Source organism: Kwoniella mangroviensis, assembly GCF_000507465.2.
Source record: "Kwoniella mangroviensis CBS 8507 chromosome 1 map unlocalized Ctg01, whole genome shotgun sequence".
Taxonomy (NCBI): domain Eukaryota; kingdom Fungi; phylum Basidiomycota; class Tremellomycetes; order Tremellales; family Cryptococcaceae; genus Kwoniella; species Kwoniella mangrovensis.
Window position 1 is genome coordinate 12,478,707 of NW_027062533.1, and position 25,183 is coordinate 12,503,889.

A 25,183-nucleotide genomic window follows, 5' to 3' on the forward strand; every position below is an offset into this window, starting at 1 on the left:
GTGCTTTCAGACATAGTCGGATAAAATACATTTTGTATAAAACATACAATACGAGTTGGGAAAAACATATGAAAATGTATATAACCAATTGATCACTTGTTCTGCTTACTCTGACTATCCAGCCATTCCTGTTGAGCTTGTAATTGCTTTTCCATATACGTCATTTTCTCTTTCTTCATATTCTCATTATGTCTTGCATTCTCTCTCGCATCCGTCATCCATTGGGGTTCACCTGGAGGAACCAGCCTGAATGCTAAAAGCAATACGCTCACCATGGTCAAGATGATCAACACGATCAGATCAATCTCTTTATCTCCTGTCGTGAGGATACTTCGGAGATAGGACCATGTGAATCTATCGATATTCCGCTGAGGGATGAAGCCAGGCGGGGATTTGTAGTATAACGTATAGGCCATACAACCACATATGGTAATGAATGATCCGATTATATAAGGTAACGAGTTGATAGAGACGTTCTCGAGGGTGTACAGTATCGATGAATGTTGAATAGTATTTAATGGATTTGAGCGATTGATTGAGGAAATGGGATGAGTGTAGGTGTGAGGGAGAGGTATAGACAAATCGGATAAGATAGCTTGAGTACATAGTCTCGAACCTGCAATGGCAATCGGTACCTAAACGTATGTGACCCTCATTAGCTCATTTGACAAAATTCACTCAAAAATCCAAGAAGGAAATTTAAAATCACCCCTGTACCTGGATGAGCGCTTGCTCCAACGAAATAAGCACCTTTCAGCGAAGGATGTCTGGCCTGTTGTCGAAAAGACAGGACGTTGAAGAAATCGTGGGTTATACCAAGTATAGATCCGTGAGTCAAATTAAATTTGTCTTTCCCTGTATACGAGATCCAATAGTCAACTGCGGAGAAGATGAATCCACACGGCTTCCTCGTCGTGTTCTACTCACATGTCTGAGGCGTATTGACCCCTTCCCACACAATCTTCCCCTTCACACCCTTGATACCCAGACGAGCCTCCATCACTTCGATGACCTGTGTTCTAGCTCTGTCCACCAACGCTGGCCAATCCTGGGTATCTTGATCGGGCACATTCGATCCTTCGGAGAATGTGCGCAGACCTTGTTGGTCTTTTGTGGTATTATGGAGGTGTCCCACTGGCACTAAGACAACGATAGCGTCCTTTCCTGCCGGGGCAGCTGTGAGGTCACTATGTGATGATATGTTCACTCAGCATTCTGCAGAATCTGCCGAGTTTAAGCAATTGAGAGTGATAAGCAATGGAAATGAATGATACGTACACTCTAGATGGAACATTCACATAGAAACTGGGCTCTCTGGGCATGCCTTTCCTCTTGAATATATCATCGAAAGATCCTTTGTAATCTTCAGCTAAGAAGATGTTATGAGCGTTGAGAGATGGGATGGTCGAGTCAAGAGCCCAGTAAAATGATATGGAAGAGCACCTTGAGCGGGGCGAGATTCAAATCAGTCCATTGCCTCCATTGGTAAAACGGACGAGGGAAATTACTCACGAATGAGGTTTATCATTCAACCTCTTAGCAAGGCTGGGATCCAATGGTTGTTTTTTCTCCTTATCCTGTCCGATACCCACCCCACTCCTCTCAAATAAGTGGTTATGCGCCCAGACTAGATCCGCATTGACGACTACCACATCTGCCTCTCTGACATCTCCATTTTCTAGTCGCACGCCTGTAGCTCTCCCTCTAGAATTATGAGTGACTGACGAGATAGGTGTGGAAAAGTGATATTTGGCTCCGAATCGTTGAGAAATGTCGACGAGGGATTGTACGACCGAATGAAAACCTCCTTTAGGGTACCACTGTGCAGCCGGATCAACTCAGCACGAGTATGAGTTTGTGAAAGATCCAATTACTCACTATCCCTTCGCAAGTCTCTGTCCACTGTAGTAGTGTATACGTACCAGGTGCATCGAATGGTGAGCTACCTAGATACCTACATATGATATCCAGCTTAGTACGATGTTGTGGATAAATCGGGGAGGGTATAAGGCAAAACTCACATACTACCGAAACTGAAAGCCCTTCTCATCCTCTCCGTCCTAAAATACCTTGCACATCTACCCCAAAGACTACCAAAGGGATGCAGCTTGAGCAAGTTGATCAGGACGTCCGGTCTGAGCATAGATAGCAGATTGGGAAATGGTTGTCCGAGAACATGTTCGTATGATAATTGAGCGTGTAGTCCTGCTTCTCTGCGGTATCATCCCAGAGTAGGAGTCAGCTATGATATCTACAAAGATTGTTAGACGTACCTCAAGAACTCTTCCAGTCTCGCTGATCCACCTTTACCTTCCCATTTCTCGACCTCTGCTCCTAATTGCGCTCGATCGGAACTCAGCGTGACTTTCTCACCATCGTGATAGTGTATCACATAGTTGGGGTCACACTGGATCAGATCGACGTGATCTTCCAACTTGGTACCGAGATCATTGTAGAGCTGATGAAATAGTGGAGGAAGCAAAAGGAGCGAAGGGCCCTATTCCAGACAACAAGCTGTCAGTGAAACGATCACATCACCGATGTATATGGCAGGCCAACACCCACCTGATCAAACCTATACCCCTCATGATGGATCAGACTGCATCTTCCACCCGACATCTCATTCTTCTCGTACACTTCCACATCGAATCCCACATGAGCGAGTCTCGCTGCTGTGGCTGTACCTCCGACACCGGCACCTACTCGTGTACCACTTGATGTCAGCCTACAGTGACAGCTGAGGTTGGGAAGAGATACTCCAAATCGGAAGGGATCTCACCTATCACGATCGCTTTAGCCCTCCTCCTTGCTGTGTCTGCCATTATGTGCGAGGGTTTTTATGCTGTGAAAAGCTACGCAAGGTAGCAATGGTGACAGCATGCATGCATGTGGAAAACCGAAAGTCATAAAGCATGAGGGTCTACTACTTCGATCACAACCCACCAGTGACCAGTGACATACCCCGGTTAAGAATGACGAGTGCAGGTTGCCGGCGAGTGATACTCCTGTACTGGTGGCTAGTAGGTTAGATTGGGATGGGACGTTGTCTACGCTCATGTACAGTAGTAATGATGCATGCATGCAGGTTTGATTCTATACATATCTTGTCCTCATTATCCCCTTAAGCGTTCTTGATACTGGCTTCTACCTTTTGAATGGCCGATCCACCATCTACAATGGCCTGTAACAAGAACGTATTGTCCGCACCAGCCATCACGAACCTGGCATTACCATTCTTCTTGGCAAATTTCTCGACGAGATCCAAACGGTTGCTACGTCGTGGGAACACATACAATCAGACTTTTCACGAATTATCTTCGGCTCGATGGTTTAGACTCACTGTAAACCACCAAAGCCGACTGACACCTTCCTACCGTTCACTGAGACCTTCTGGGCGGCCGCTGAGACCCTGTCAAAGGCTTCTTCGATCCGTGGATTGCTGAAATCACCTGGGATACCCATGCTGAAAGATAGAAGAATCAGTCGTCATGATTTGCCAGCTCCACACAACCAGGATCATTCAACATGCAACTCACTCTGAGGTCAGATCACCACGCCCTATCAAAAGCACATCTACACCTTCAACAGCGGCAATCGAGCTAGCGTACATGGCAAAGTGAGCCATGATGTCTATTGAAAGATCTGACATGCTGCTACTCACTCGACATCCTCCAATGCTCTGACAGTCTCGATCATACAGATCACAGTCACCAGGTCGTAACAGATGGGGTTGGCGAATTTGGCAGGTACGTTTGCGTATCTCAACATCGGCATAGTACCAGTCGCAGACCTCTCACCTAGAGGTGCGAAGCGAGCGTATTTTACTACGTTGGCTGCTTCGGCTGCGCTGTTAACGTGAGGGACGATGATGGCTTGGGCACCTCCATCGAGAGTACGTGAAATCCAATCTGAAGTATTGGCGGGGATTCGCACGATGGGTGTTAGGCTAACAGAACACAAAAATGTATGTCGTCAGTCGCCAGAACCACGTTACCATTTGACACATCCACTCACCCCAGATTGAGCGCGGCGCAACTAAGCTGATTGGTAGTTTCCAACCTGAACGGACTGTGCTCCAGATCGATCAAGACAGCATCGTAACCGGCTGCTTTGGCGAATCCTAACACTTCTACACTTCGGACTATCTTGATCGAAAGTGCATGGGCGAGAACCCCAGCGTCGAGCTTCTCCTTGAGAGGGTTTGGAGTAGCGAATTTCCGAGCGGATTCGATGGTGGGGAATGACATCTTGTTTGGTTGATTGCCTGACTCACTAGTGTCTGCAGATGGACTCCACTTGGGTATTGAGACCTGACTGTTGGACGGGAGTTATATGCATTTAATTAGCATTGTCCAAAATCACCGGGTCTTACGCGCAACCATGCATCATGTCACATTCTACAGACAGGAGTGATCTCGGCTGGGTTAAGGAAACCAAACCCCACTGGAAATCTTGATATCTTATCGGGGTGGTATTCGGGGACAGCTCGGGGAACGGAAGATCGTCGAAATCTTAAATATACAACACCGGTCCGAAGTGAATATCAACGAACGGACAGTCTCTGTGATATCAGGCAAGCACCGGACTGAGAGAACTGTATGACCTTTGCTGCAATGGATGGAGATGTCATTGCATATCGGACCGTCCTTCCCGTGGGATTATCGGTCCATTTCAACGATTGTATCCCATCTACTCTGGTGTTAAGGCAGCAAGGACTCAAACGCTTGCACTGCGGTCAAGTGCAGCTCGATGTGGCTTTGTCAATACATGAAATATATGATTGTGTGTTCATCCAACAGCAACATATCATGGATACCGGTTATGGAGAGACCTATGGCCCAAATCCAAACTCCGCCAAGCCCATCTGTTCGAGGAGTGTAAGTTGATTGTACGTTTCGATTGCATTGGTTCCTGCCCCTGTTCCACTCAGGCCACCACCGAAATCAGTTCCTAGACTATTGAAGCTGTATTGATCGAATCCATGCGAGGAAGCTCCACCCGCAGAGGAAGCCGAAGGATGGTTATTGAATAGATCGTTTACATCGACTTGTGATTGAGGTTGCTGGTACGTTCCTTCAGGTATGAGTGGTATACCAGCCAAAACATTACTGCTAGAAGCGGTGCTGGTACTGGGTACATTGGTGCTTTTGTTGATAGAGGTCATTAGATCCGACATCGAGGCTAAGCGTCGTCGAACGGGGTTATCAGGTTGTTGATCTGCCCATTGCTGGATTATGGTATTTGACACGTCCAACAGCCACTGATGATGGGGATCTTTAGACTCCTCGTACGCTTTAAGGTGTATTATCACACAGCAGACTGCAAGTCTCCATTTCAGCAAAGGCATCGAGATGGACTAAAAGAGAACTCACAAGCAGCGTAGACGGTTATGGACCAGACGTCTAGGTAATACGCTCCATCGGGCGAATTCAGCCAATAGGCAGCTTGTTCTGCTCGTTGGCATAGATTGACCCATCGATCTCTCGATGGCCTGAAAGATATCTGAGATGGTATGGGTGTGGATGGCCACAGAAAGCTTCGTTGGAATGTAAACTGGTAGCAGCAATGTCAGCACGGGTTGCCCGATAGAATTTCATTGGCTCACCTCCAGTGACACGATAAACAGATTCATCAATAACGGAGCTTGACGAAGTACCAGCTTGATGGAATATGGCCAGCTTTGGGGCAACTGTGCGAGCCAATTATCGATGTCCACCTGAAGCATCAAAAGGTTGAGATCGTCCGCAGCCTTTAATCCCGTCGGACTATCAATCAAGCGGTCTATAAGGGAGAAGGGTATTAGCATGGTTCAATTTGAGCAGAGAGGACAGACTCACGAGCTCGGCCGAGCAATATACTCTACTGAGAGAGGTGAATTCCATAAGGAATCGGAAGCAAGGGAAGATCGGTTCCGTCTTGCTGGTCAAATCACCGTCTCGTATACCATCGGCATAATGTCTAGGAAGAGGTGCATCGCATTCTGCCAGATCGATGGCGAAAGTACGACCCGTACGGATGGCGGTCCTATATGAAGTTGTCAGATAGAGCTCGGAATACGCCTTGATCGTTGAGACTCTCACCACCTGTCCATACTGATGCATGCACCCCATACTCTCAATCTCCTGTTCAGCTGGAAGTAGGGTACTGTAATGGATGCACGTAAGCAGGCGTACAAACATACTGACCAAAAGGTACAATATTCAATCCGCTGGATCCGGATTGAATCGGCTTATATACTAGTTGCGAACGAAATACCCGAGATGTGTCATACGAGTACCATGACAGGTACATGGCTCGTGGCTATATTCCGATGTAAGGCCTGTGCAGCTCAAGTCAGCCGCAGGTAGCATCGAACACTTGATGTTCGTACCTACCAGAGCAGTCCCCATCCTAGCAGCGGTACCGACATTCTGCCATACATTTTCACTTGCATCCCCTGCATCTGGGCTATTCAGATCTTCGCACATGGTTAGCAGGAGTAAAACCTGTATACTTCCTAGGCACCTTGTGTTTGCCAATTTCTGCATTTCAGGGCCCGTCATCAAACTGTGAAGAGATGAAGTGAGACTTTTCCGTATATATTCTGGCACATCCCGGGATTGCGCCGCGACGGCGCAGTGTATCATCCTCACTATGAGTGGAAGTGGGGTAGGAGGGGTTGATCGTGGATCCACAGCAGCATATTTGTCTACATGAGCTGCACTTGGTGCCCATATCGCCCAACAAGATGTTTCCGTCTTTATCCCTGGTCGCGGTCATCTCAGAGGGGAATATACCAGGGCATATACAGTTCACTCGGATCTTGAGTCTGTCGCACGGATAGTCGTATCAGTGTTATACAGAGCATGTCAGCAAGAGTGACTCACGGATGTAATCGACCTGCTAACATGGAAGAAAGGTGGATCGTGCCGGCCTACAGAGGGCGATGGTGCTGTCAATACTTGTCCTTCAATTCAATCATACAACATGTGCGTAAATCTAGCACGAACCTTGGATACACCATAAGTGAAAGTATTATTTCCTCAATGTCATATGAAGAATAGTCAACGTCAGTTCTAAGCCCAAGGCTCCGTTGTCTGTCACCTACCTTTGAGGCGCCAGCCCAGCAACAGACGAGATCATGACCACATTGGGGTTCTGCCATTTTCGAAGTAATGGGATCGCCGAGACAGACATGTAGTATGGTCCTGCAACGGAAGATTCAGGTGATGGGCCGCCCATCCAGACATGCCACGGCGGGACGCTTACCATTGACATTCACTTGATGAGACTTGATCCAGTCCTCGCTACAGCAGAGAGGACGTGAGTCACACCATAAGTTCATAATACGCCAATATGTGACCTACTCTTCCACGGATGATAACGTCGGGTAGACAGTCTCGGCTGTTGTGCAGCGAGGTCAGCGTCGACTTGGAGGAAGATAATCCACTTACGATCTGAGACTTGATGTGCGGGGGTTTTGAATAGAATTGATATACCAGCACAATTTATAAGAGTGCCCAGCTGGATCACACCCTTCAGCTCATGGTATAATTAGTCTAGAGGAATTTGGAACTTTCGAAGCTCACTTTCTCCTCGACCTGTTTTATCACAGCTTCGGCACCAGCCTTGGTAGATACATCTCCCTGAACAGTACTTCAAGATCAACCACCGCAATTTGACTGTGAATACGAAGGACCAAAGTCATCTAATGATATCCCCGCCAATCTCTTGAGCGGTCTTCTCTAGGACATCGAGTCTTCTTCCAACGATGATCACTCTTGCACCATTCACAGCGAAGTCGGTGGTAAGACCTGCGATAACCATGTAAGTCGGTATCTCAAGTCGCGACGTAGATAGTCATGAGACTACATACTTCTACCGATACCACTTCCCCCGCCTGTGATCATTACAGTCTATGTCAAAATATCATCTCAGCAGATGTTCTCGAATTTCTATGAAACTCGTCACTGACCTGTCCAGCGACTGAGAACAAATTATCGAGCTTGAATCTATTGAGGTCCGTCATCGTGGTAGTGCGAGTGTATGTCTGTGTTTCTGTCAAGTGTGAGGTGAGCCGGCTTGGTCGCTGCTTCATACAGTATTACTCTTAAGTGCATGTAGAGCCGTCGAAAAGTGAAGTAATCTCGAGATAGAAAATACCGACGGATCGGTAAAAAACCGAGATGGAGGATTGTTCCTTGTTCGGGGTTGCGTCGGGGAACTTGACTTGTCAACCTGATCAGCTGATATCGAATAGGGGAAGGTGCGGGGGCAGGTCCACAAGATGCGTACAACAAGATACCGTAAATCACAAAGGTTGATAACGGGAACTCGGACCGTACAAGTGATCGTACTTGTTGAGTTTGGATACATGGGTCACCGGAGATACCATCAGTAGCATTGGCGAAGCGGATCGCGGTGACTTACAGCAAGATCTCAGTTGTTTCCAAGTGAGTCGTGGAAAGATCCAATCATGAAGTGGGCCACACTGTTACTGAGAACTACGGTAGACGAAATGAGAGGTATCCGGTCCCTATTCGCACAGTAAAGCATGCATGCAGTTTCACAAAGTGCTCAGTCACAAGAGAAAGTCATCCGGATCACGAAAACTTGTAATGCATGGATGATGAGTTATCTATGTACAGATATGCCTATGAAATGCCCTTCAATCCTGAGCTTAGAGCTCAGCAACACATTCGATCTCGATGGAAGCGTTGGGTCCGCCAGGTAATTTACCAGCTTGGATACAGGTTCTAGCGGGCTTGGGGTCAGGTAAGAAGGCAACGAAAGCTTCGTTCATGGTGAGCATCTCATCCATATCTTTGAGGAAGACTGAGAGGGATGATACGGTTCATCAGCCAGATTTCCGACACAAATCAACATGGACTATTAAAACTCACCGTTGTATTTAACGACCTTCTCCAATGATGAGCCGGAGAGCTCAAGGACCTTTTTCAAGTTTCCTAAGGATTCCCTCTATACGACGATAGTATTATCAGGACTTTATTCAGTGGTTTATGAGTGAAACTCAGGAGACTCACGGTAGCAGCCTTGATCTCACCCATACCAACTTGACCGGAGCAGTAGACAAGGTTACCGATCTTGACAGCGGGACCTGACAGCGATAAGGAACGTCAGTCTGTGATCCAGTAATCAACCTCGTCTCGACTCACTGTTGTGAGGTTTGAGAGGGAACTCGTCGTTGTAAACAGTGACTTTAGTAGCAGCGGACATTTTGATTTGTTGTGGTGTGATTGTGATTTTGTTTTCGAAGTTGAATAAGTAAGGTTTTCTGTGATGTGAATATGTGGGAAGACATGATATGAAGGCTACTCCTCTTACAGCTATATATATGTATTCACACAGCTCCTAGTCTTTCAACTCGGGTCTGTGGGAAAGGACACCTACCAATAAAATCACATGCATTGCGGTCCGAACAGTACTCGAGGAAAAGATTATCTTTCAATGCTGTTCCCCGAGCGTCCCCGAAATCTACCCCGAGCGATAACGAAAAACAACCCCCTTCCCTGAACGAGGTTGCAACTGATTATCTAAACAACAAACGACTAGTACGTTAAGAGTGGTCCCCCGACAAACAACCGAATGGCGAATCAATGACCCCCGAGCCGGTATGGCAGACGGCATTTCTGATCAAGCAGGTGGTCACTGATAACAGGGTGCGTGTGACGGACCGAGGGGATGGAGGGTATATAAGAGATCGAACGAGTGCTGACTGGGGAGTTGCAACATCCATATTTCAACATTGTCTGTTCTGGTCCCTCGCACACAATGGCTGCTCCATTTAACCCACCTACCAACTTTGATTCCAAACCTGAAGTACCCAAATGGGTACCTCCCCCTCCTCCCACAGAGGATTTGGAATATGCCAAGCTTCACTCCATCGACTTGTCCCTGCTCGACTCACCTGATCCAGAGGTAGTCAAGCAGCTCGTCGAGACTGCCAAGATCGCAATCGGAGACGATGGGTTCTTGTACTTGGTCAATTACGGTATCAACCTCGAACAGGTGAATGCATAAGATTATTGCAGTTGAGTCTTCGAGCTGACCCACAATGCGTGCCTCAGCTTCACCGACAATTCTCAATCGCTCGATATCTCCACAGAAATATCTCTGAAGAAGACAAAGAGAAACTCCATTGGGATCCTCAAGGTGGTCTTTACGCAGGCTACAAACCTCCTTTCGGATGGAGAGTGAGTGGCATTATATAGATGACTCGAAGCTTCTAACCGAAATGGCTAATGAATACATACCATAGACCATAAAAGGCAAGTACGATGGTATCTCTCAGTTCAACTTCTACGAGGAAGAGTACAAATCACTCGACAAAATACCTGAATGTATCCACCCCTTCATGGATGAGATCTCGGCATTTACCGAATACCTCACCCGATCAGTCAACAAGAGGCTTCTGACCTTATTGAGTAAAGTGTTGGAGATGCCAGACGACTTCTTATATGAGAATATCGAGTCGAAAGGTCCCACACCTATCAACGAGGGTTATCTCAGACATGCCTTGTTCCACCCATTCAAGAACGAGGAGAAAGGTATGGGTGAAGGTTTGAGGATGTTCGGTCACACCGATTTCGGTACGACTACTATGTTGTTCAGTGTTCCCGTCACTTGTCTTCAATTGTGGGGTAGAGATGGTATTTGGAGATACGTCAAGTATGCTCCGGGAGCCTTGGTCATCAACATCGGTGATACCCTTGAGCGTGAGTACGAGTGTCCGCGTTGTATCACATATTGAGTACGGACAACTAATTCGCCCATTTCTCCACACAGTCATCTCCGGTGGTCACTTCCGAGCTACAAGACACAGAGTGCACAACCCACCCCCCTCGCAAGAAACCTTCGAGCGACTCTCAGTCGTTCTCTTCAACGGTTCCAAGGGTGATCTCAGGATGCAACCATGTTGGGACTCTCCGTTAATCAAGCGAGAAGGATGTTTCGAATCTCAAGGTGCATACAAGGAATTCAAGGTGTTGCAAGACAAAGGTATACCTGTGAGTGATGTAGCCATCCTATTCACGAAGACACGTCCTGATCTTACGACCCACTTTAGATCCCAACAAACAAAGAATGGAGAGAGATCTCGATCATAAACACCCGTCATCCCACCGATGAGCCTGAGAAACTTTTGAAAGAAGTCACTGTGGATGGTGTCAAGTATATTGAGGTGATCAACCAAGGTGTCAGAGTGTTGCAACCTTTGTAATTGATGTCGATTGGATGTAGCAAGTCTCAAGTCTCTCGTTGTAGTTGATAGTCGCCATGCATTTGTGTTACTGTGACAAATCGATCGTAATGAGTTGTAATGATCCACCTTACCATGTGTTCACTTGAATCGTAATACCTCATTACAGGATTTGTAATTGCTACTAATCCGATCGATTGATTTGGTCCAATCCCACGATCGTCGCTAAACTCACCGTGAACAGTTGTCTCTTTTGTTCCCATCTATCTATGCACAACGTCATTACTGTAGTCGATAAACCTATTCCACCATGCCGTAGACCACTCATGCATCTGGCCATATACTTGGACACCATGGCGAGCTCGAATCCAATGCCCTTCCGTTCACATTACCTGAACTTTCTTTATTGACCTATACTTCATCGTTATTACCTATCAATGCAGATCGAAACAAGCCCTATCTCCGATCGGACATGGTTGATGCACCTCTTGCAAACCCTCATCAGGCCATTAAGACCTGCCTTGGTGAAACCGCCGTCCAATCTGGAAAGAAAGCTCGAATGGTCCAAAGCAGGTTCACCGAGATTATCCATCCCTAGATCTGTGAGAAGGGAATGTTTGGTCACTGAACGTTCGGTGGATAATATATGCTGTTATGATTTGGACTATAAGCAACCAGGAAACGGTGAGCAGAAGAATGGAAGGTTATTATAGTGAGCATCATGCTCTCTAGGGTCTGTGATCTTATGGTAAGGATGGACCGTTAATGATGTTCAGTACAGTTTCTGCGGAGGAGGATTCCAAGCGTGAGTCAAAATCAACAACAACAGCCTGTGCCTTTAGCTGAACTGTGCCCTACCCTAACAGCCCCCCATCGTCCCAACACTGGTCATTTGTCGTGGAACTCTCCCGCCAACTCCCACATCTCCATATCACCATAATCTCCTATCCTCTCGCACCTCGCAGCACCGCTTCGACCGCTATTTCGACCTTGCTGAGAGTCTACCAGGAGATCTCAACGCAATCTCTAGATCTGCACTTATGCGGCGATAGCTCAGGGGGCAATGTAGCTCTTGCTCTAGCTCTACAAGTCCTCTCGAACGACACGCAGATGATCGCCCCCAAATCAGTGACGCTGATATCTCCCGTGGTAGATTGCTCGAATAATAATTCGGAAATGGAGAAAGTGAACAAAGTAGACCCGGTATTGACTATGGAATATACAGGCGAAGTGGCGTCAAAATGGCGTGGAGAGGTCGCACCATCTGATCCTATCGTATCGCCAATCCAAGGGAACCTGTTATTATTTAGGGAGAGAGGGGTGAAGATGAACGGGATAATAGGCACTTGGGATGTGTTGGCGCCCGATACGATGAGACTAATGGATAGACTGCAAGAAGTAGGGGCAGAGGGACAGTGGTGGGTCGCAGAAGGACAAATGCATTGTTTCCCCCTTGCCTGGTGAGTGTTTATGATGCGCAATAGGACAAAGTGACTGTGCTGATGGTAGGAAACATCAATATAGGAGATACGGGTTGAAAGATAGTGTAAAAGGTAAAGATTGGATCTTGCACGTGTTGAAGAGATCATCGACGTGATAGGAACACCCGGAAGGTTGGTGACTGGTGAAAAATCTCCTGACGTTTTATATATAAGATACATCCGCACTCTCAAGTACTCATAACAATAGAAAAGCTACATTATATGTCTTCCTTGCCCTACCACCAAATTTTCAGGCTAATTATAACGAATAAATAGTCAAAAAAGCGACCACGGAAAAGAAGGCGAAAAGATATTGAATTGATCCATGTCAACCTCAAATCAATTCAACGCTAAGCTTTGATATCTTTGTCCTTATGGAAGAGAGGTTCAAGTTGTTTTTTCCTGTCGAACAAGACGTATCGTTTGAATGCCCAAGGGAGCCATTTCGTGAACTGGTAATTGATATATACGCTAGTGGGTACCGAGAAGACCTGTAAGAATGCATGGTCGGTCCGAATTAGCCTCGTCGTGAGAACGAACACTGTAGATATGTGCTTACCTGATCAAGTTCTTCAAGCGACAGTTGTTTGGTCTCTCTCATGAATAAGAAGGCGAGACAGAACGCTAGCATGTTGGTACCGGTATAGAGGCCTGCAGGTAATATCAGCAGGGAGAAGTATCACAAATCGGCCAGGGATCCAGTACTTACCGAATGTACCTGGACCGCCGAATTGCTTGAGCTGGAAGGGGAACCATAAACTCAACAAGAAGTTGACAAAGTAATTGATCGATACGCTAAATCATAACCCGATCATCAGCATGTCGGGTTTGTCGTATAGTGGGTTTACTCACGGGAAAGCTTGACCTAGTTCTCTATGAGCCAAAGGGAATACCTCAGCTGAGTAAGTGAAGATGATTGGACCTTCACCAATGGAGTAGAAGATGGTATAGATGTAGATGAACCTGGAATTATATATTCGTCAGTATACTATGACCTCCTGGTAATAGAGGATCCACTCACAAAGCGACAATTCCAGTTCTGATCCTTTGCTCCTCGATGTAGAATGCCATACCTGAGTGATAATGTCAACGAGAGCTGCTCTAGGCGTTTCTGAGTACACAGCACTCACCAGCAGCAAGAAGTGATACAGCCATCAACGGGAAGAAGAACAGATTGAGAGTTCTTCGGCCAAAAGTATCGATCGTGAAGACAGCGGGCCTGTATGTTCAAACCGAGTTAGCATACAGTGTCACATTATCCTTCCGAAAAGCGAAACCAACCAGGTAAAGACAAAGTTCAAAGCACCGAAACCGAGGGAGGCATACAATGCATCCACATTGGAAGCACCGCCATCAACAAAGATAGTAGAGGAGTAGAACGCGATGGCTGAGATCGGAAAATATATATTGTCAATGGAAATCCCGTCATGGTGGTTGCCCGAGCCTATACTTACTATTGATACCGCATAAATCCTGACCCGCATGTAGAACCGATGCCGCCAACGTGGCTCGTCTGATTCGAGGGACTGTGAAAAGATCGGCAAATCTTCTGAACATTGATCGATCTCCGATAACCTTCTTTTCGGCTTCCCATTGTACCCAGGCGTAGAACAGATCTCGAGCAGCTTGGACGTCGTGTTTACGAAGTTTCCTCATTGACTTGAAAGCCTCGGGCATTCGGCCTTTTCTCATATACCAACGGGGCGATTCTGGGCCTGAAGAAATCCTCTGCATAAGTTACTATGTAATAAATGGAGATCTAACACCCATAGATCACTCACAAAACCAAACCATCATGGCTAATGGTACAGCAGGGATGAACGAACTTCCAATTTGTAACCTCCAAGTGATATCACCGGAGTTCCTTACGATCGCATTCGCGGCGAATCCAATGAAGATACCGACGGTCGTCCACAGCTGCCACATCATGACCAACGCACCTCTCACGACGGTCGGAGCGACCTCAGCAGAGAAGATTGGGATGGTAGATCCTTTCAGACCGATACCGATACCGAAGAAAATACGGACGATCAGGAATTCTTGCCAAGTGTGGGTAAATGCCATGGCGAGAGGGGTGGCGATGAGGACTAATTGGAGAGCAGATAATCAATGAGTAAGATTGTTTTGGTTACGTGAAGACGAGAGTGACTGACTGATAGCAGAGATGAAAATGGCACCTCGACGTCCAAAGAGGTTGTTAAGTGGATCAGAAGAGTAACAACCGCTATATCACATACCAAAATAATCAACACCAGATACAGGTATCCGTGCGATATGCGATACATAACACTCACATGATTGGAGCGGATAGATATGGAATTGCATTAACCAGACCCAAAATCCATTGATCGTGTGCACCTCCAGGTTCGTCAAGTCCTCTATTGATCCCGAACTCCTGGGGGAAACCGAGGTCTATACAATTCATTTTAGTAACGTTGAGGTCAGCATGCAAGGACAGGACACTTACTCGCTCCATTACTACCAGTTTGATCCCAACCTTGTACAGCCGCACCCATCGCACAGGCACCTACGACCCACCATAGATCTCTCGACATTCTCCATCTATACAATACGATTGATCAGCCACTATCCTTCACAACGGAAAGACAAAAAAAACGGATAACGCCACACTTACTTGTGCTTATGTTCAAATTCGATCGCAGCCTTCTCCTCAGCATTCAACTCGTCAATCGCGGCCCATTCTCCAGGTCGTTGAGCAAGTAAAGCACCTTTCCTGAAGGTATCTTTATGTTCCTCCAATCCATGAGCATCGCAGAATTCATCTGATTCCTTGATAAGTTGTGCCTTTGGTATACCATGCAAGGCGTTTTGCAAGGTCGCTCGAGCTGCTAATCTCGCGTCTCGATCTTCAGGCGTATAATCGATCTGAACGTTGTCGTTTCCGTTCGGTGCAGAAGAAGTATTGGTGGAAGGTGCATGTTCATGATGAATAGTCTCGGCAGCCTTGGTATCTTTCTCGCTGTGTATATGAGAATTAGGATGACTACGAACACTGGTATTGTCACCGTTAATCTTAGGATTAGACATCTTGATAGTCTATCAATCTGGTTTGTTCGTTTCAAGGAAAAGGAAACAACAGAGTCATCGGACAACCAATTACCAAAGTATCTAGTCGAGGTATTTATAACGATGTGCTCCATGGGGAATGTACGGGGCGATGAGCTCTTAGCCCTCAGTTCCATACATCTGGTCAGCTGACGGATCCATCAGGAGAAACGGAGATGAACAATTTCAGGAGTCGAGCAGGAGGCCCTCATGTTAATTGAAGGATACTTGAGGGTTGAGCGCTTTGGAAGCCAAGTTGACTGAGTAAACAAATTAGGAGGAAGGGGAAATAAAGTTGTCCGGTTATTAGATAATTCTACTGGAACCCAGTCCGTCAATACCCCGAATCCGAATTTCGTTCCTTTGTGCTGCTACCGTACTTCATACACGGTTCAAGCTGCAATGAAAAGTCTCATGGTCAACTGAACGATCTCGCTCTTTGCTTTTCGAACAAACAGGCAAGGCAGTGCAATCGAACAAGTTGTGGTAATGGCCAAGGCTACTTTGGGTCTAGCGTGGAAATCCGGTGAATTGACGGACTGTTAAACAATCGAGAAATGCCGTCAGTGGCTTTCGTTCTCCTTGTTAGGCTCTGGCTGGGTCCTAATCTGGACCATGGGGGAAGAGAAGAGCAGTGCAAAACAAAGCAAAGGCTTTTGGCATTCGGATTGGAGTGTACATGCCTGAGTTAAGCATACAGGGGCTAAGGCTAAGTGAGGGATGACCACCATCCATAAGCGCTGGATTGACAATCACGGATCGAAACGGCATCTCAAGCGACATTCGGTACCCTGGCCAAATGACTGCCGATGGATTAGCCAAGATGGGGAAATCGTCGAAATCTTGCCCCCGGCAAAGAGGTAGCGGTAGCGGCAAGCCATCGAAGCAGTTTATGGTTTAACATGCATGCTGGGTAGTAATGAACAAGTACTTGTACATACAGATGACTCGAGTGATACTGTTATATGTTATATTCAACAGTCTACCTTTCTTCTTTTGGACCGGCTGGGCCATGTGACTCTGTGCATTATAATTCTGATTGCCTTCTTCTTACTTCTACTTCACCATCCTCCGGATCTACGAACTTTCTCGAGTATCACAGTCCATCCCTTCTTGCTCAACCGGATTTGAAATATTTCCATTTGACTCTCAAACCTCTCCCCCTTTCCTTCTTCACCTCAAACTCATCACCGGCCCCATGCATCGCAGTGCAATCCCCAAACCCACCTAGAACACTAACGAGATACCTCTTTGAACCCGCACATCTACCCGATACTTCGTGTACACCCCATAACTCGTCTACACTGACTTCGTCTATATTCCAGTTTTGATAACATTCTTTCACCGTTGTAATCACTTCGTTCTGAGATGTTCTTTTGCCGTCTCCAGGAGCATTAGCAGGATGTATGAATCTCCCAGCGAGTTTATGAGAATGTGACGATTCGCCTGAATTGGGCATAAAAGGCAGTTCGACCGTACGGACCGATCGGGGTGAGCGGAGGGGCAAGCCAGTGGCCAGTCTGAAGATTGCCGTTTGGGATGCATATATCGGTTGACCAGGTTGAGAGGGATCGTCGGAAGGGTAATAGGATGGATGAGAGGATACGCCAACACCGGAGACCTCAACGTCATATCTGATCAAAAAATGAGATCAGATACGATAGTATCGAATAGCAGAGAGGAAGTGCTCACCCCCAATTAGCAGCCTCCGCTTCTGCCCATCCTCTGAATTCGGCACTGGTCATTTCTAACTTATGATCGGAGTGTCTAGTATGTATGTCAGTAAGAAACAACATCTGAAGGTCATCAGATCACTCACCGAAATACTCTATCTGTCCTTCCAGTAGGATCCACAAACCCTTTCTTTGCGAAATCATGTTCCTCCGCACGAGGGAATTTAGCATTAAAGTCGAAGTTCTAGGGTAAAATCAACATTAGTGTGTCTATCCAGTCATCCCCTCTAAGTATCGAAGTGATAAAGCGAGTAGGACTTACAGGGGTAGTCACCAATAACAGTTGTGGTCTATAAGTCCCAAACGTGACCACACCGAACCTATTCAACACATCCGGATCTAAATGCTCTACGACTTCCAATAGGACTATTGCTTCGTACCCTTCCAACTTGGAGTTGTACTTTTCTATACCACCCAGCCAGAGTTCAGTGGTCAGCGGTTCCCACCTTGGTATTGTCGAGTTGGTGGGTGGAGTGAGCGTCTTCAGAGCTGAGGTGATCACGGATGGAGAGGCGTCGAGACCACCCAATCGCTGTATACGATGGACTAGTATTAGCTCTGTGATTGTTTAGTCAAAGCGGTAATCATCACACACCCGTATGAATAGATCTCTCCCTTGGAGCAGATCATCCTCTTCGTCGGAACTAGCCTGAGAGGAAAGAATCGGCGGTTCATATATCGTTGTGGGAGGAACAACCAAGGTTTCAAGTAATGATCCAGGTCCACAACCTATATCCAGGATCTACAATTTTTTCATCAGCGATGCTCGGTGATCAAAATCGCACGATGCGCTCACAGATCGTACACCTTCTTTACGAAGCACATCCAATGCCCAGTGTCTTCTCTGCATCCACAACCTACCAATTATGATCCTATCAGCCTATGATGACGTGTCAACTGAATTCACTTCCAACTTACTCTGGTGTGAACGTCACTCCCGTCACTGTACTTTCCTCCACCATCGATCTTTCCGGTACAGCCACATCATGAGGTAGGGTCGAATGCGAGAGGAGTTCGGGTGAGTCGTTGGGATCGATCTCTGGGTGAGGGTGGGGGTTGGATGACATGGTGGATTGTTGTATGATGGGGAGGGTCTGATGGTTTTCTGACCAGTATCACCGACGGGTCGCTCGAGAGAGTGTGGAGCTGCACGAGGGTATACCCAGGTGGATATCTTTGATAGCCGCGATGATGAGTGAAAAGAAGCAAGAGATGAACAACTGAAATGGAAATGAATCGGTCGTTTAAAATGGTGACATGAATGAAATGGTGGGGCAACATCTATATCCATTCAACCATAAATGTCATAATACCCTGAATCCCTCTTTTCTCGTTTCTCCTCCTTTCTTCTTTCTCTCTGCTGTCATCGTCAACGCCACATGCATGCGCATCGTATGCACAGGACAATAATGGCGTGATGTATGCTTGAGCTTGTGTTCGTGCATTAGGATCAAAACCTTAAAGTCCTCTGACCTTTCTGATTCGTAAAAATAAAAGATGGACACTCGGTTAATTCTGCTGCAAGTACTCGAGAGCTCTACTTCTCTCACCTTCCTCATCCTTAACCTCACAAGCGTCATTCAACTCGAGAGGTATCGAGATTGGCTGAGTAGTAATACATGTACCCTACGCCGGTTCTCTCGACTGTCAAACTGACCATGTGATTTCGTATCCAACCAGTCAAGCTGCATTCACTACCTTTTCTTCACACTCGGTTAAATGATCCATCCCTGATCAATTTAACAATTTAGCTTTCTTTCTCCATGGAGACCCAGACGGCTTTGACGGGTCCACCCTCGGCCGAAATACAAGAAAGATCGGACGATGTAGACCGAAGGGTACCAGCGATGGATAGGTAACTACAGTATTCCCATTCACATGCCTCATACAACGTATATACATGTAAGCTAAAGAGACCTCAGAATACAGTACGACGTGAAGACCAAATATCAAGACGAGTACCTCGAAAAATCTATTCCATAACTACCTGACACAAGGTACTTCCTTCCCACCCAGCCCAACGGCCTTTTTGAATTTCCCAGCCAAACTATCATCTCTCTCTTCCTCCGTGATGAACGGTAACGCTTTCTTACCCTTTTCGAACCTTTCTTCGGTAATTTTGAAAGTAAGAGGTAGACCTTCATCCCATTCCTTTGTGGTGATGAGCTTAGCTAGGTATTTGGTAACCAACGGGATACGAGCCATTCCGTGACCTGTGACACACACCAATGGACAATATCAGCCAAAATCCGACATACTATGCCTCATGACGCTATGACAAAATTCCCACTCACCGTGGAACCCAGCTGCCATGTACATCCCTTCCTTACCTGGAATTTCACCAACAAGAGGTAAAGTGTTTTTAGTTGCACACAACATTCCTGCCCAGATTCTCATCGCACCTTCACCAGGAGCTTCAATCCCCCAATCGGAAAAATTGTTCTTGCAGCATTCTCTGAGCCCTAACAGTCCATCAAACGATTGGCATTAGTCTTATATCTTGGCACGTGAAGATGATATGTCTGTGAGAAAATTCCACTCACACTTGCTAATTCCCTCTGTGACATATGCATCATGGTCAACGTAAATCTCTTTCTTCGTCATGACACCTTGCTTGTACGCATTGTAATGGGCCAGGCCCATGACGATACCTGAATCAGGCGTGAACATGAGATAAGGCCCATCTTCGATTGTATATGAATTGGCAAGATACTTCGATCCGGAGTATGATAAGGGAGTAGTGATATTCGCAGCTTGAGCTTGATACGGGACCAAACTGTAATTATATTCAACACATTGTAGACAAGCAGATGAATGTACTTACTAATCTGCAATGGGACTTCCCTCGAATAGATGAGGCGTATGAGCATTCGTGCAAAAGATAACCTCTCTCGCTTTTATCGTTCCTTTATCATGTACTTCAAGTTGCCATACTCCATCTACCCTTTTAGTCGATAGTACAGGAGCGTAAGAGTATAGATCTGCTCGACCAGTGGCCATGGCTGATTTCATATATTCAGTAGCGAGCTTATGAGGGTGAACAGATCCTGCGGGACCTTTGGAATAAGCCACAGCATTGTGGATTCGGGTGGCCTAGGTGATGCAACCTTATATGAGTGAATTCTGTTTCGGTATATTCTAAAAGAAGTCCGTCCCAGCCACAGGGCCGTTTGGGGTGAACACACTCACCTTCTTCGCCTCCACCTCATCTTCATTCCAAGTCCATTCCGGTTGGGTACCTTTCAAACCAGGATGGTTCTCCCTAGCTGCGATCCACTTGCCGTAGTTCTTGTTCATCTTGGTTTTACCCTCTTGCGAGATGCGGACTTGCCACGACGGCACAATTAGTGGCCGTCGATCCAAGTCATAATGGGAACATGCTAGTGTGGACTTTCAACTCACCTTCCACTTTTTCCCCTTTCCAAAAGTCTACGTCCCATTTCTCTTTCTCTACTGTCTCCGTCACCTCTTCTAGGACCCTCTTCTCGAAGTCTAACACTTCTATAGCCTCCTCGATCGTCAATCCTGCACCACCTTCTTCCAAGGGGGTCGTTAATAGGGTGAGCGCACCGAAAGAGAATGGAGCGCAGTGTCCGCCATTTCGACCGGCTGATCAAAACAAGACCCGCAATTCAGTACTTATATAGCTTGAACAGCAGGGAGGATATGCTCACAAGCACCCGAAGCTAGATCTTTGGCTTCTAACACTGCGACAGTTTTGTTATCTGCTATACCCGGTCTGGTCAGATGATAAGCCATCGTAGTACCTGCATCCGAACGAGTCTTTAGCTATGATCATCGTGAAGCAATCGCGGACTTACCAGCTATACCCCCTCCTGCGATGACATAGTCTATTACCTCCGTGGGTAAAGGCGCATCCTTATTATGATTATACAAGGATCTCCTACCTCGATTCTATCATGAGAACTTTCTTAGTGAAAATTCTCGAGATGAGGGAGTCGGAGAAGACTCACGGTAGCTTGCCAATGCGATACGGTAGATACGAAAGGTTGAGGCCACTTTGACATGGTTGGTCGTATATACTGCAGTGTCACCTATACTTTCAACAGACGAGTCTTCCAATATTATATGATATCAAGTACAACAAGCATAAGCAAATTCCTCTAATCTCATCTCAATTCACTTGATATATAGTGAGATGTTGGTGCATCGGCCATTTCCGATGGTGTGATATGGCCATATATATATAAAGCATCCACGGAAAAGCGGACCGAGGTAAAATGCACTACTGGTGCACGGTGGGAACACCTTGCTCTGCCAAGTACAAATGTATTTCCCCAAGAAACAAAGGGGAGTTTCGTTATGGCTGGAAGGTGTCAAGGAATCGGTCGCACGTAGTCGAGGTTCGACGAAATCTCCCTTTAGAAAACAACCCTCCCTGAAGGCAAGGTACACGCGCACGTGAGGTAGTTCTTGACACCGTCTTGATCCATCACAGAGCATTCTGCACGCGATAATCCTTGAAGCATGTAGTCATAACCGCTTGGTCTGTCATGAAAAAGGTCTGGACCACATCTCCCGATGAACAGTCAAGAAAAGACGACGATGTGTTGTGATGAACTACTGTGATAAACTGCTGTGGGTAATGCCACGTTCACTAGTCTGATTCCCACATTCCACTGCATCATCGTACTTTGACGTCATTGCAGTATGGTGACATTCACATCCCATCTCCCATACAACACCATACATCCATCGCACATAGCATGAAAAACTTCATTCTTACTATCTTCATAATCCATATCTAACAACCGCATACAAAATGTCGAACATCCCATCCTCCGTACCAGAGCAGTACCGACCAGGTTTCTTGCCTCCCTCCATCGCTAAACAGGCTCAGGATGCCTTACCAGGTAAACAAGTGCCCTTGAACCCACCTCCATTAGACGACGTATTGGCAGATGGGACAAAGTATAAAGCGGCGGGTAAACTAGAAGGCAAGAACGCTGCTATTACTGGGGGTGATTCCGGTATCGGTAGAGCGGTGGCTATCTTGTAGTAAGTGGCAGTATATCTATACGGATAAATTCGAATCACAACAACCCTTCGAATGAGTTTTTCCCTGTAGAGCTATGGAGCTGATTTATCCCTATTAGCGCCCTCGAAGGAGCGAATGTTTTGATACAGTACCAACCAGCTGAAGAAGAAGACGCCAAGAACACCAAGGAATATATTTCGAAGGTAGCACCAAAGGCCAAAGTAGAGCTTGTCGCTCAAGATCTGAGAGACGAGAAGGGTGCTTTGGAACTAGTTGACAAGATCAAGAAGTGGAGTGGTGGTGAATTGCATGTCCTGTAAGTCCTCATTACTCTCACGGATGTATTTCTCCTCGCGGATCTGCATGAGATCTCTATGCTAATACCCAAGTTGAAATCAGCGTCAACAACGCTGCGACTCAGAACGAAGTCGAGCATATCGAAGATCTCCCTTCCGATCAATGGAGACATGTTTTCGACGTCAACATTCACGCGATTTTCTACCTCACCAAGAACCTTATCCCGATTATACCATGGGGAGGATCGATCATCAACAACGCTTCGATCAATCCATTCGTCGGTCATCCGAAATTACTCGATTATACAGCTACGAAGGGAGCTATCGTCGGATTCACTAGGGCTTTATCTAATCAGATCGTGAAGGAGAAAGGTATCAGAGTAAAGTGAGTGACCAACTGTCAGTCTCAACTCACGAAACATGCTAATCAATCAATGCACCTCGACAGCGCCGTCTGTCCTGGACCAAGTGAGTAATCCAGTGTATTTTGACTACATATACGATACGGCAACACCAACTGACATGATCGATACATAGTCTGGACCCCGCTTATCCCCGCAACCATGACAAAGGAATCTCTCGAGTCATTCGGTCCAAGTAGTAAGCCATGGGAAGCCCGTCATAAAATCGCCTGACTCGTGCTCACTTATGCTTTTCGCTTTAGCTCCCATCGGTCGAGCGGGCCAACCCGTCGAAGTAGCCACTGCGTTCGTCTTCCTCGCTAGCGCCGATTCGTCCTACTTTACCGCCCAATGTTTCCACGTGAATGGTGGTTCCGCTTACTAAGTGGCAGGCTGGGGCGTGGGAGTGATGGAAATGAAAGAAAAATTGTAGCATACCGAATGCGTGTACTGTAGCTAGCCGAATGCATAAGATGGAGCGACCTCTCTAGCATCAACCTATTCTTACCTGAGATGACTTCCCTCTTCGTGCCTGCTGCTGCCAGATCGATCTAAACCTCGACGGTGATTGCGTTGCGACAGGCTGTTCCTTTCAAACTTACCATACTCAGCAGTTTTTACTGTTCCTTCTGTCAGTACTGTCGAACAAGCTGCCTGGCACCGGGCAGACATGTCCATACCGTCGGCAATTTCGCCGGTGTGTCTCCGTTACAGATAGGTTGAGGGAGATTCTCCCCTTGGTTTTTCGCTACAAACGATCCCCAGTCTCACGGGTGTCTAACCCATTTCGTTCCTGATTGAGATCTGATCTTCTGTCAGTTGTCGATCAACCATCGAGATATGAAGATCGGCAGGCCGGAAGTCTTTTTCTTTTGTTTTTCAGTGATCTACTAGCAGTAGATGATACGAAAGCTTCGGTCGACTTTGTCCGATCCATATAGGGTATGTAGAACGGTAAATCATGGTGTACCTACGGCGACGGCACTGAGAGTGTCCAATCTTGCATTTGCGTTATCAAGGGTATATGCACGAAAGGGTATGAAGCACAAAGATGGCTTATCTTGTTCGGTTCCGAAAGAAGTATCTGTGATATTATCGCGGGTTTACGCCTCGAAGCCACCGGGATTAGTGAAAAGACGCGTTTGTATGAAAGCCGAGAGAATTGCGAACATTAGTTTGGACCAACCGATGGGACAAAAGAGGTATGGACGTGGATCTCAGTTGATTCACACACTAAAACAGGCAACTACAACCAAACACGTTGATGTTTAATCAAGGGCGATCACATAAGCTGATCCGCATGGTAAGTAGAATTGTCGGTTCAGTTGTGAATGAGACCGCTCACGTACCATCCCTTCAAGGCAGTCCCATTCTTTTGGAAAGAGATTTTTTCTTTCCGTTTGACCCTGAAAACATAATGAAATGTCTCGGATCAAGTCTTTGATCGACAGGTACGAGCATTGAATCCCTTTGAACGGTTATTCGGACCGTTTTGTAATCCCTTGTTCGAGGTACAATACGACACAATGCATGCTTTAGAGAAGCATAGGATCCGAGACATCTTCTGACATTCCTCTTTGAGCTGAGATCACATTTGACAGCGTGCCTGTTGATCCGTGACATACCCTTCTGAGACAGATTTCGTTATGATCGCCCAATCCGAGGATACATTCCTTTCAGGTCCTTTTCCAGGTCTGACCTTTTCGGATTGAAAGCGAACGAGTGAGGGAGTCTCCCTCTATCAGATGGGTAGTCCCGTGGGCCTGCCAAGGTCGAAGAGGGAGACACCCACAACCGATCCGAACAACCCGGTTATTCTATTTTGAGACAGACCAGTTGAAACGGAAAGAACATGAAAAAAAGAAAAGTTTGTCCTCCGAGCAAATCAACCTCATTTGAAAGATATAAAAGGGGTCCACTTTGAACCGTTCCCTCGACTTTCCTCTCAACACCAAACTCATTTCATCTCTTCCTCTCTCAACCACACTTAAAGTTTGAAACTTATCCATA

General features: G+C 46.5%; 12 protein-coding genes across 12 annotated transcripts; 3 read left to right on the plus strand and 9 right to left on the minus strand.

The window, feature by feature from the left end:
* Positions 1 to 92: 92 nt before the first annotated feature.
* On the minus strand, positions 93 to 2,822 carry I203_104720 (uncharacterized protein; the record flags this gene model as incomplete). The annotated part of the gene is made up of 10 exons (XM_019143693.1): positions 93 to 635; positions 710 to 855; positions 928 to 1,187; positions 1,279 to 1,443; positions 1,513 to 1,820; positions 1,879 to 1,954; positions 2,022 to 2,213; positions 2,274 to 2,497; positions 2,566 to 2,699; positions 2,780 to 2,822. 10 exons carry the CDS (start codon positions 2,820 to 2,822, stop codon positions 93 to 95), a joined length of 2,091 nt encoding a protein of 696 aa, XP_019006742.1.
* A 299-nt stretch (positions 2,823 to 3,121) lies between these two features.
* I203_104721 (uncharacterized protein) lies at positions 3,122 to 4,247 on the minus strand (the record flags this gene model as incomplete). The annotated part of the gene is made up of 5 exons (XM_019143692.1): positions 3,122 to 3,272; positions 3,341 to 3,463; positions 3,537 to 3,599; positions 3,662 to 3,946; positions 4,015 to 4,247. 5 exons carry the CDS (start codon positions 4,245 to 4,247, stop codon positions 3,122 to 3,124), a joined length of 855 nt encoding a protein of 284 aa, XP_019006741.1.
* A 584-nt stretch (positions 4,248 to 4,831) lies between these two features.
* I203_104722 (uncharacterized protein) lies at positions 4,832 to 5,725 on the minus strand (the record flags this gene model as incomplete). Its single annotated transcript, XM_019143691.2, has 3 exons — positions 4,832 to 5,319; positions 5,373 to 5,553; positions 5,606 to 5,725. 3 exons carry the CDS (start codon positions 5,723 to 5,725, stop codon positions 4,832 to 4,834), a joined length of 789 nt encoding a protein of 262 aa, XP_019006740.2.
* A 47-nt stretch (positions 5,726 to 5,772) lies between these two features.
* Positions 5,773 to 6,091, minus strand: I203_104723 (uncharacterized protein; the record flags this gene model as incomplete). Its single annotated transcript, XM_065517595.1, has 3 exons — positions 5,773 to 5,781; positions 5,838 to 6,024; positions 6,081 to 6,091. The coding sequence occupies 3 exons, from the start codon at positions 6,089 to 6,091 to the stop codon at positions 5,773 to 5,775; spliced, it is 207 nt and encodes a 68-aa protein (XP_065374413.1).
* Positions 6,092 to 6,126: 35 nt separating this feature from the next.
* On the minus strand, positions 6,127 to 8,008 carry I203_104724 (uncharacterized protein; the record flags this gene model as incomplete). Its single annotated transcript, XM_065517596.1, has 14 exons — positions 6,127 to 6,144; positions 6,290 to 6,319; positions 6,375 to 6,697; positions 6,777 to 6,808; positions 6,867 to 6,913; positions 6,990 to 7,021; positions 7,084 to 7,187; positions 7,249 to 7,286; positions 7,347 to 7,383; positions 7,434 to 7,503; positions 7,569 to 7,580; positions 7,767 to 7,793; positions 7,856 to 7,895; positions 7,955 to 8,008. The coding sequence occupies 14 exons, from the start codon at positions 8,006 to 8,008 to the stop codon at positions 6,127 to 6,129; spliced, it is 864 nt and encodes a 287-aa protein (XP_065374414.1).
* A 651-nt stretch (positions 8,009 to 8,659) lies between these two features.
* On the minus strand, positions 8,660 to 9,216 carry I203_104725 (uncharacterized protein; the record flags this gene model as incomplete). The annotated part of the gene is made up of 4 exons (XM_019143689.1): positions 8,660 to 8,814; positions 8,883 to 8,958; positions 9,024 to 9,097; positions 9,156 to 9,216. 4 exons carry the CDS (start codon positions 9,214 to 9,216, stop codon positions 8,660 to 8,662), a joined length of 366 nt encoding a protein of 121 aa, XP_019006738.1.
* Positions 9,217 to 9,771: 555 nt separating this feature from the next.
* On the plus strand, positions 9,772 to 11,218 carry I203_104726 (uncharacterized protein; the record flags this gene model as incomplete). Its single annotated transcript, XM_019143688.1, has 5 exons — positions 9,772 to 10,008; positions 10,068 to 10,193; positions 10,259 to 10,715; positions 10,786 to 11,006; positions 11,066 to 11,218. The coding sequence occupies 5 exons, from the start codon at positions 9,772 to 9,774 to the stop codon at positions 11,216 to 11,218; spliced, it is 1,194 nt and encodes a 397-aa protein (XP_019006737.1).
* Positions 11,219 to 11,634: 416 nt separating this feature from the next.
* On the plus strand, positions 11,635 to 12,794 carry I203_104727 (uncharacterized protein; the record flags this gene model as incomplete). The annotated part of the gene is made up of 4 exons (XM_019143687.1): positions 11,635 to 11,909; positions 11,979 to 12,002; positions 12,064 to 12,657; positions 12,722 to 12,794. The coding sequence occupies 4 exons, from the start codon at positions 11,635 to 11,637 to the stop codon at positions 12,792 to 12,794; spliced, it is 966 nt and encodes a 321-aa protein (XP_019006736.1).
* A 234-nt stretch (positions 12,795 to 13,028) lies between these two features.
* I203_104728 (uncharacterized protein) lies at positions 13,029 to 15,726 on the minus strand (the record flags this gene model as incomplete). The annotated part of the gene is made up of 13 exons (XM_065517597.1): positions 13,029 to 13,169; positions 13,238 to 13,329; positions 13,388 to 13,473; positions 13,531 to 13,641; positions 13,700 to 13,751; positions 13,809 to 13,897; positions 13,960 to 14,065; positions 14,133 to 14,393; positions 14,460 to 14,765; positions 14,832 to 14,902; positions 14,973 to 15,090; positions 15,146 to 15,240; positions 15,314 to 15,726. The coding sequence occupies 13 exons, from the start codon at positions 15,724 to 15,726 to the stop codon at positions 13,029 to 13,031; spliced, it is 1,941 nt and encodes a 646-aa protein (XP_065374415.1).
* A 1,135-nt stretch (positions 15,727 to 16,861) lies between these two features.
* I203_104729 (uncharacterized protein) lies at positions 16,862 to 18,544 on the minus strand (the record flags this gene model as incomplete). Its single annotated transcript, XM_019143685.1, has 7 exons — positions 16,862 to 17,378; positions 17,437 to 17,511; positions 17,564 to 17,661; positions 17,740 to 18,009; positions 18,073 to 18,219; positions 18,274 to 18,334; positions 18,396 to 18,544. 7 exons carry the CDS (start codon positions 18,542 to 18,544, stop codon positions 16,862 to 16,864), a joined length of 1,317 nt encoding a protein of 438 aa, XP_019006734.1.
* A 916-nt stretch (positions 18,545 to 19,460) lies between these two features.
* Positions 19,461 to 21,505, minus strand: I203_104730 (uncharacterized protein; the record flags this gene model as incomplete). Its single annotated transcript, XM_019143684.1, has 9 exons — positions 19,461 to 19,690; positions 19,772 to 19,939; positions 20,021 to 20,253; positions 20,302 to 20,570; positions 20,667 to 20,803; positions 20,880 to 21,086; positions 21,152 to 21,244; positions 21,299 to 21,392; positions 21,452 to 21,505. The coding sequence occupies 9 exons, from the start codon at positions 21,503 to 21,505 to the stop codon at positions 19,461 to 19,463; spliced, it is 1,485 nt and encodes a 494-aa protein (XP_019006733.1).
* Positions 21,506 to 22,260: 755 nt separating this feature from the next.
* I203_104731 (uncharacterized protein) lies at positions 22,261 to 23,558 on the plus strand (the record flags this gene model as incomplete). The annotated part of the gene is made up of 6 exons (XM_065517598.1): positions 22,261 to 22,496; positions 22,595 to 22,792; positions 22,876 to 23,157; positions 23,221 to 23,240; positions 23,310 to 23,372; positions 23,437 to 23,558. 6 exons carry the CDS (start codon positions 22,261 to 22,263, stop codon positions 23,556 to 23,558), a joined length of 921 nt encoding a protein of 306 aa, XP_065374416.1.
* Positions 23,559 to 25,183: the final 1,625 nt, after the last annotated feature.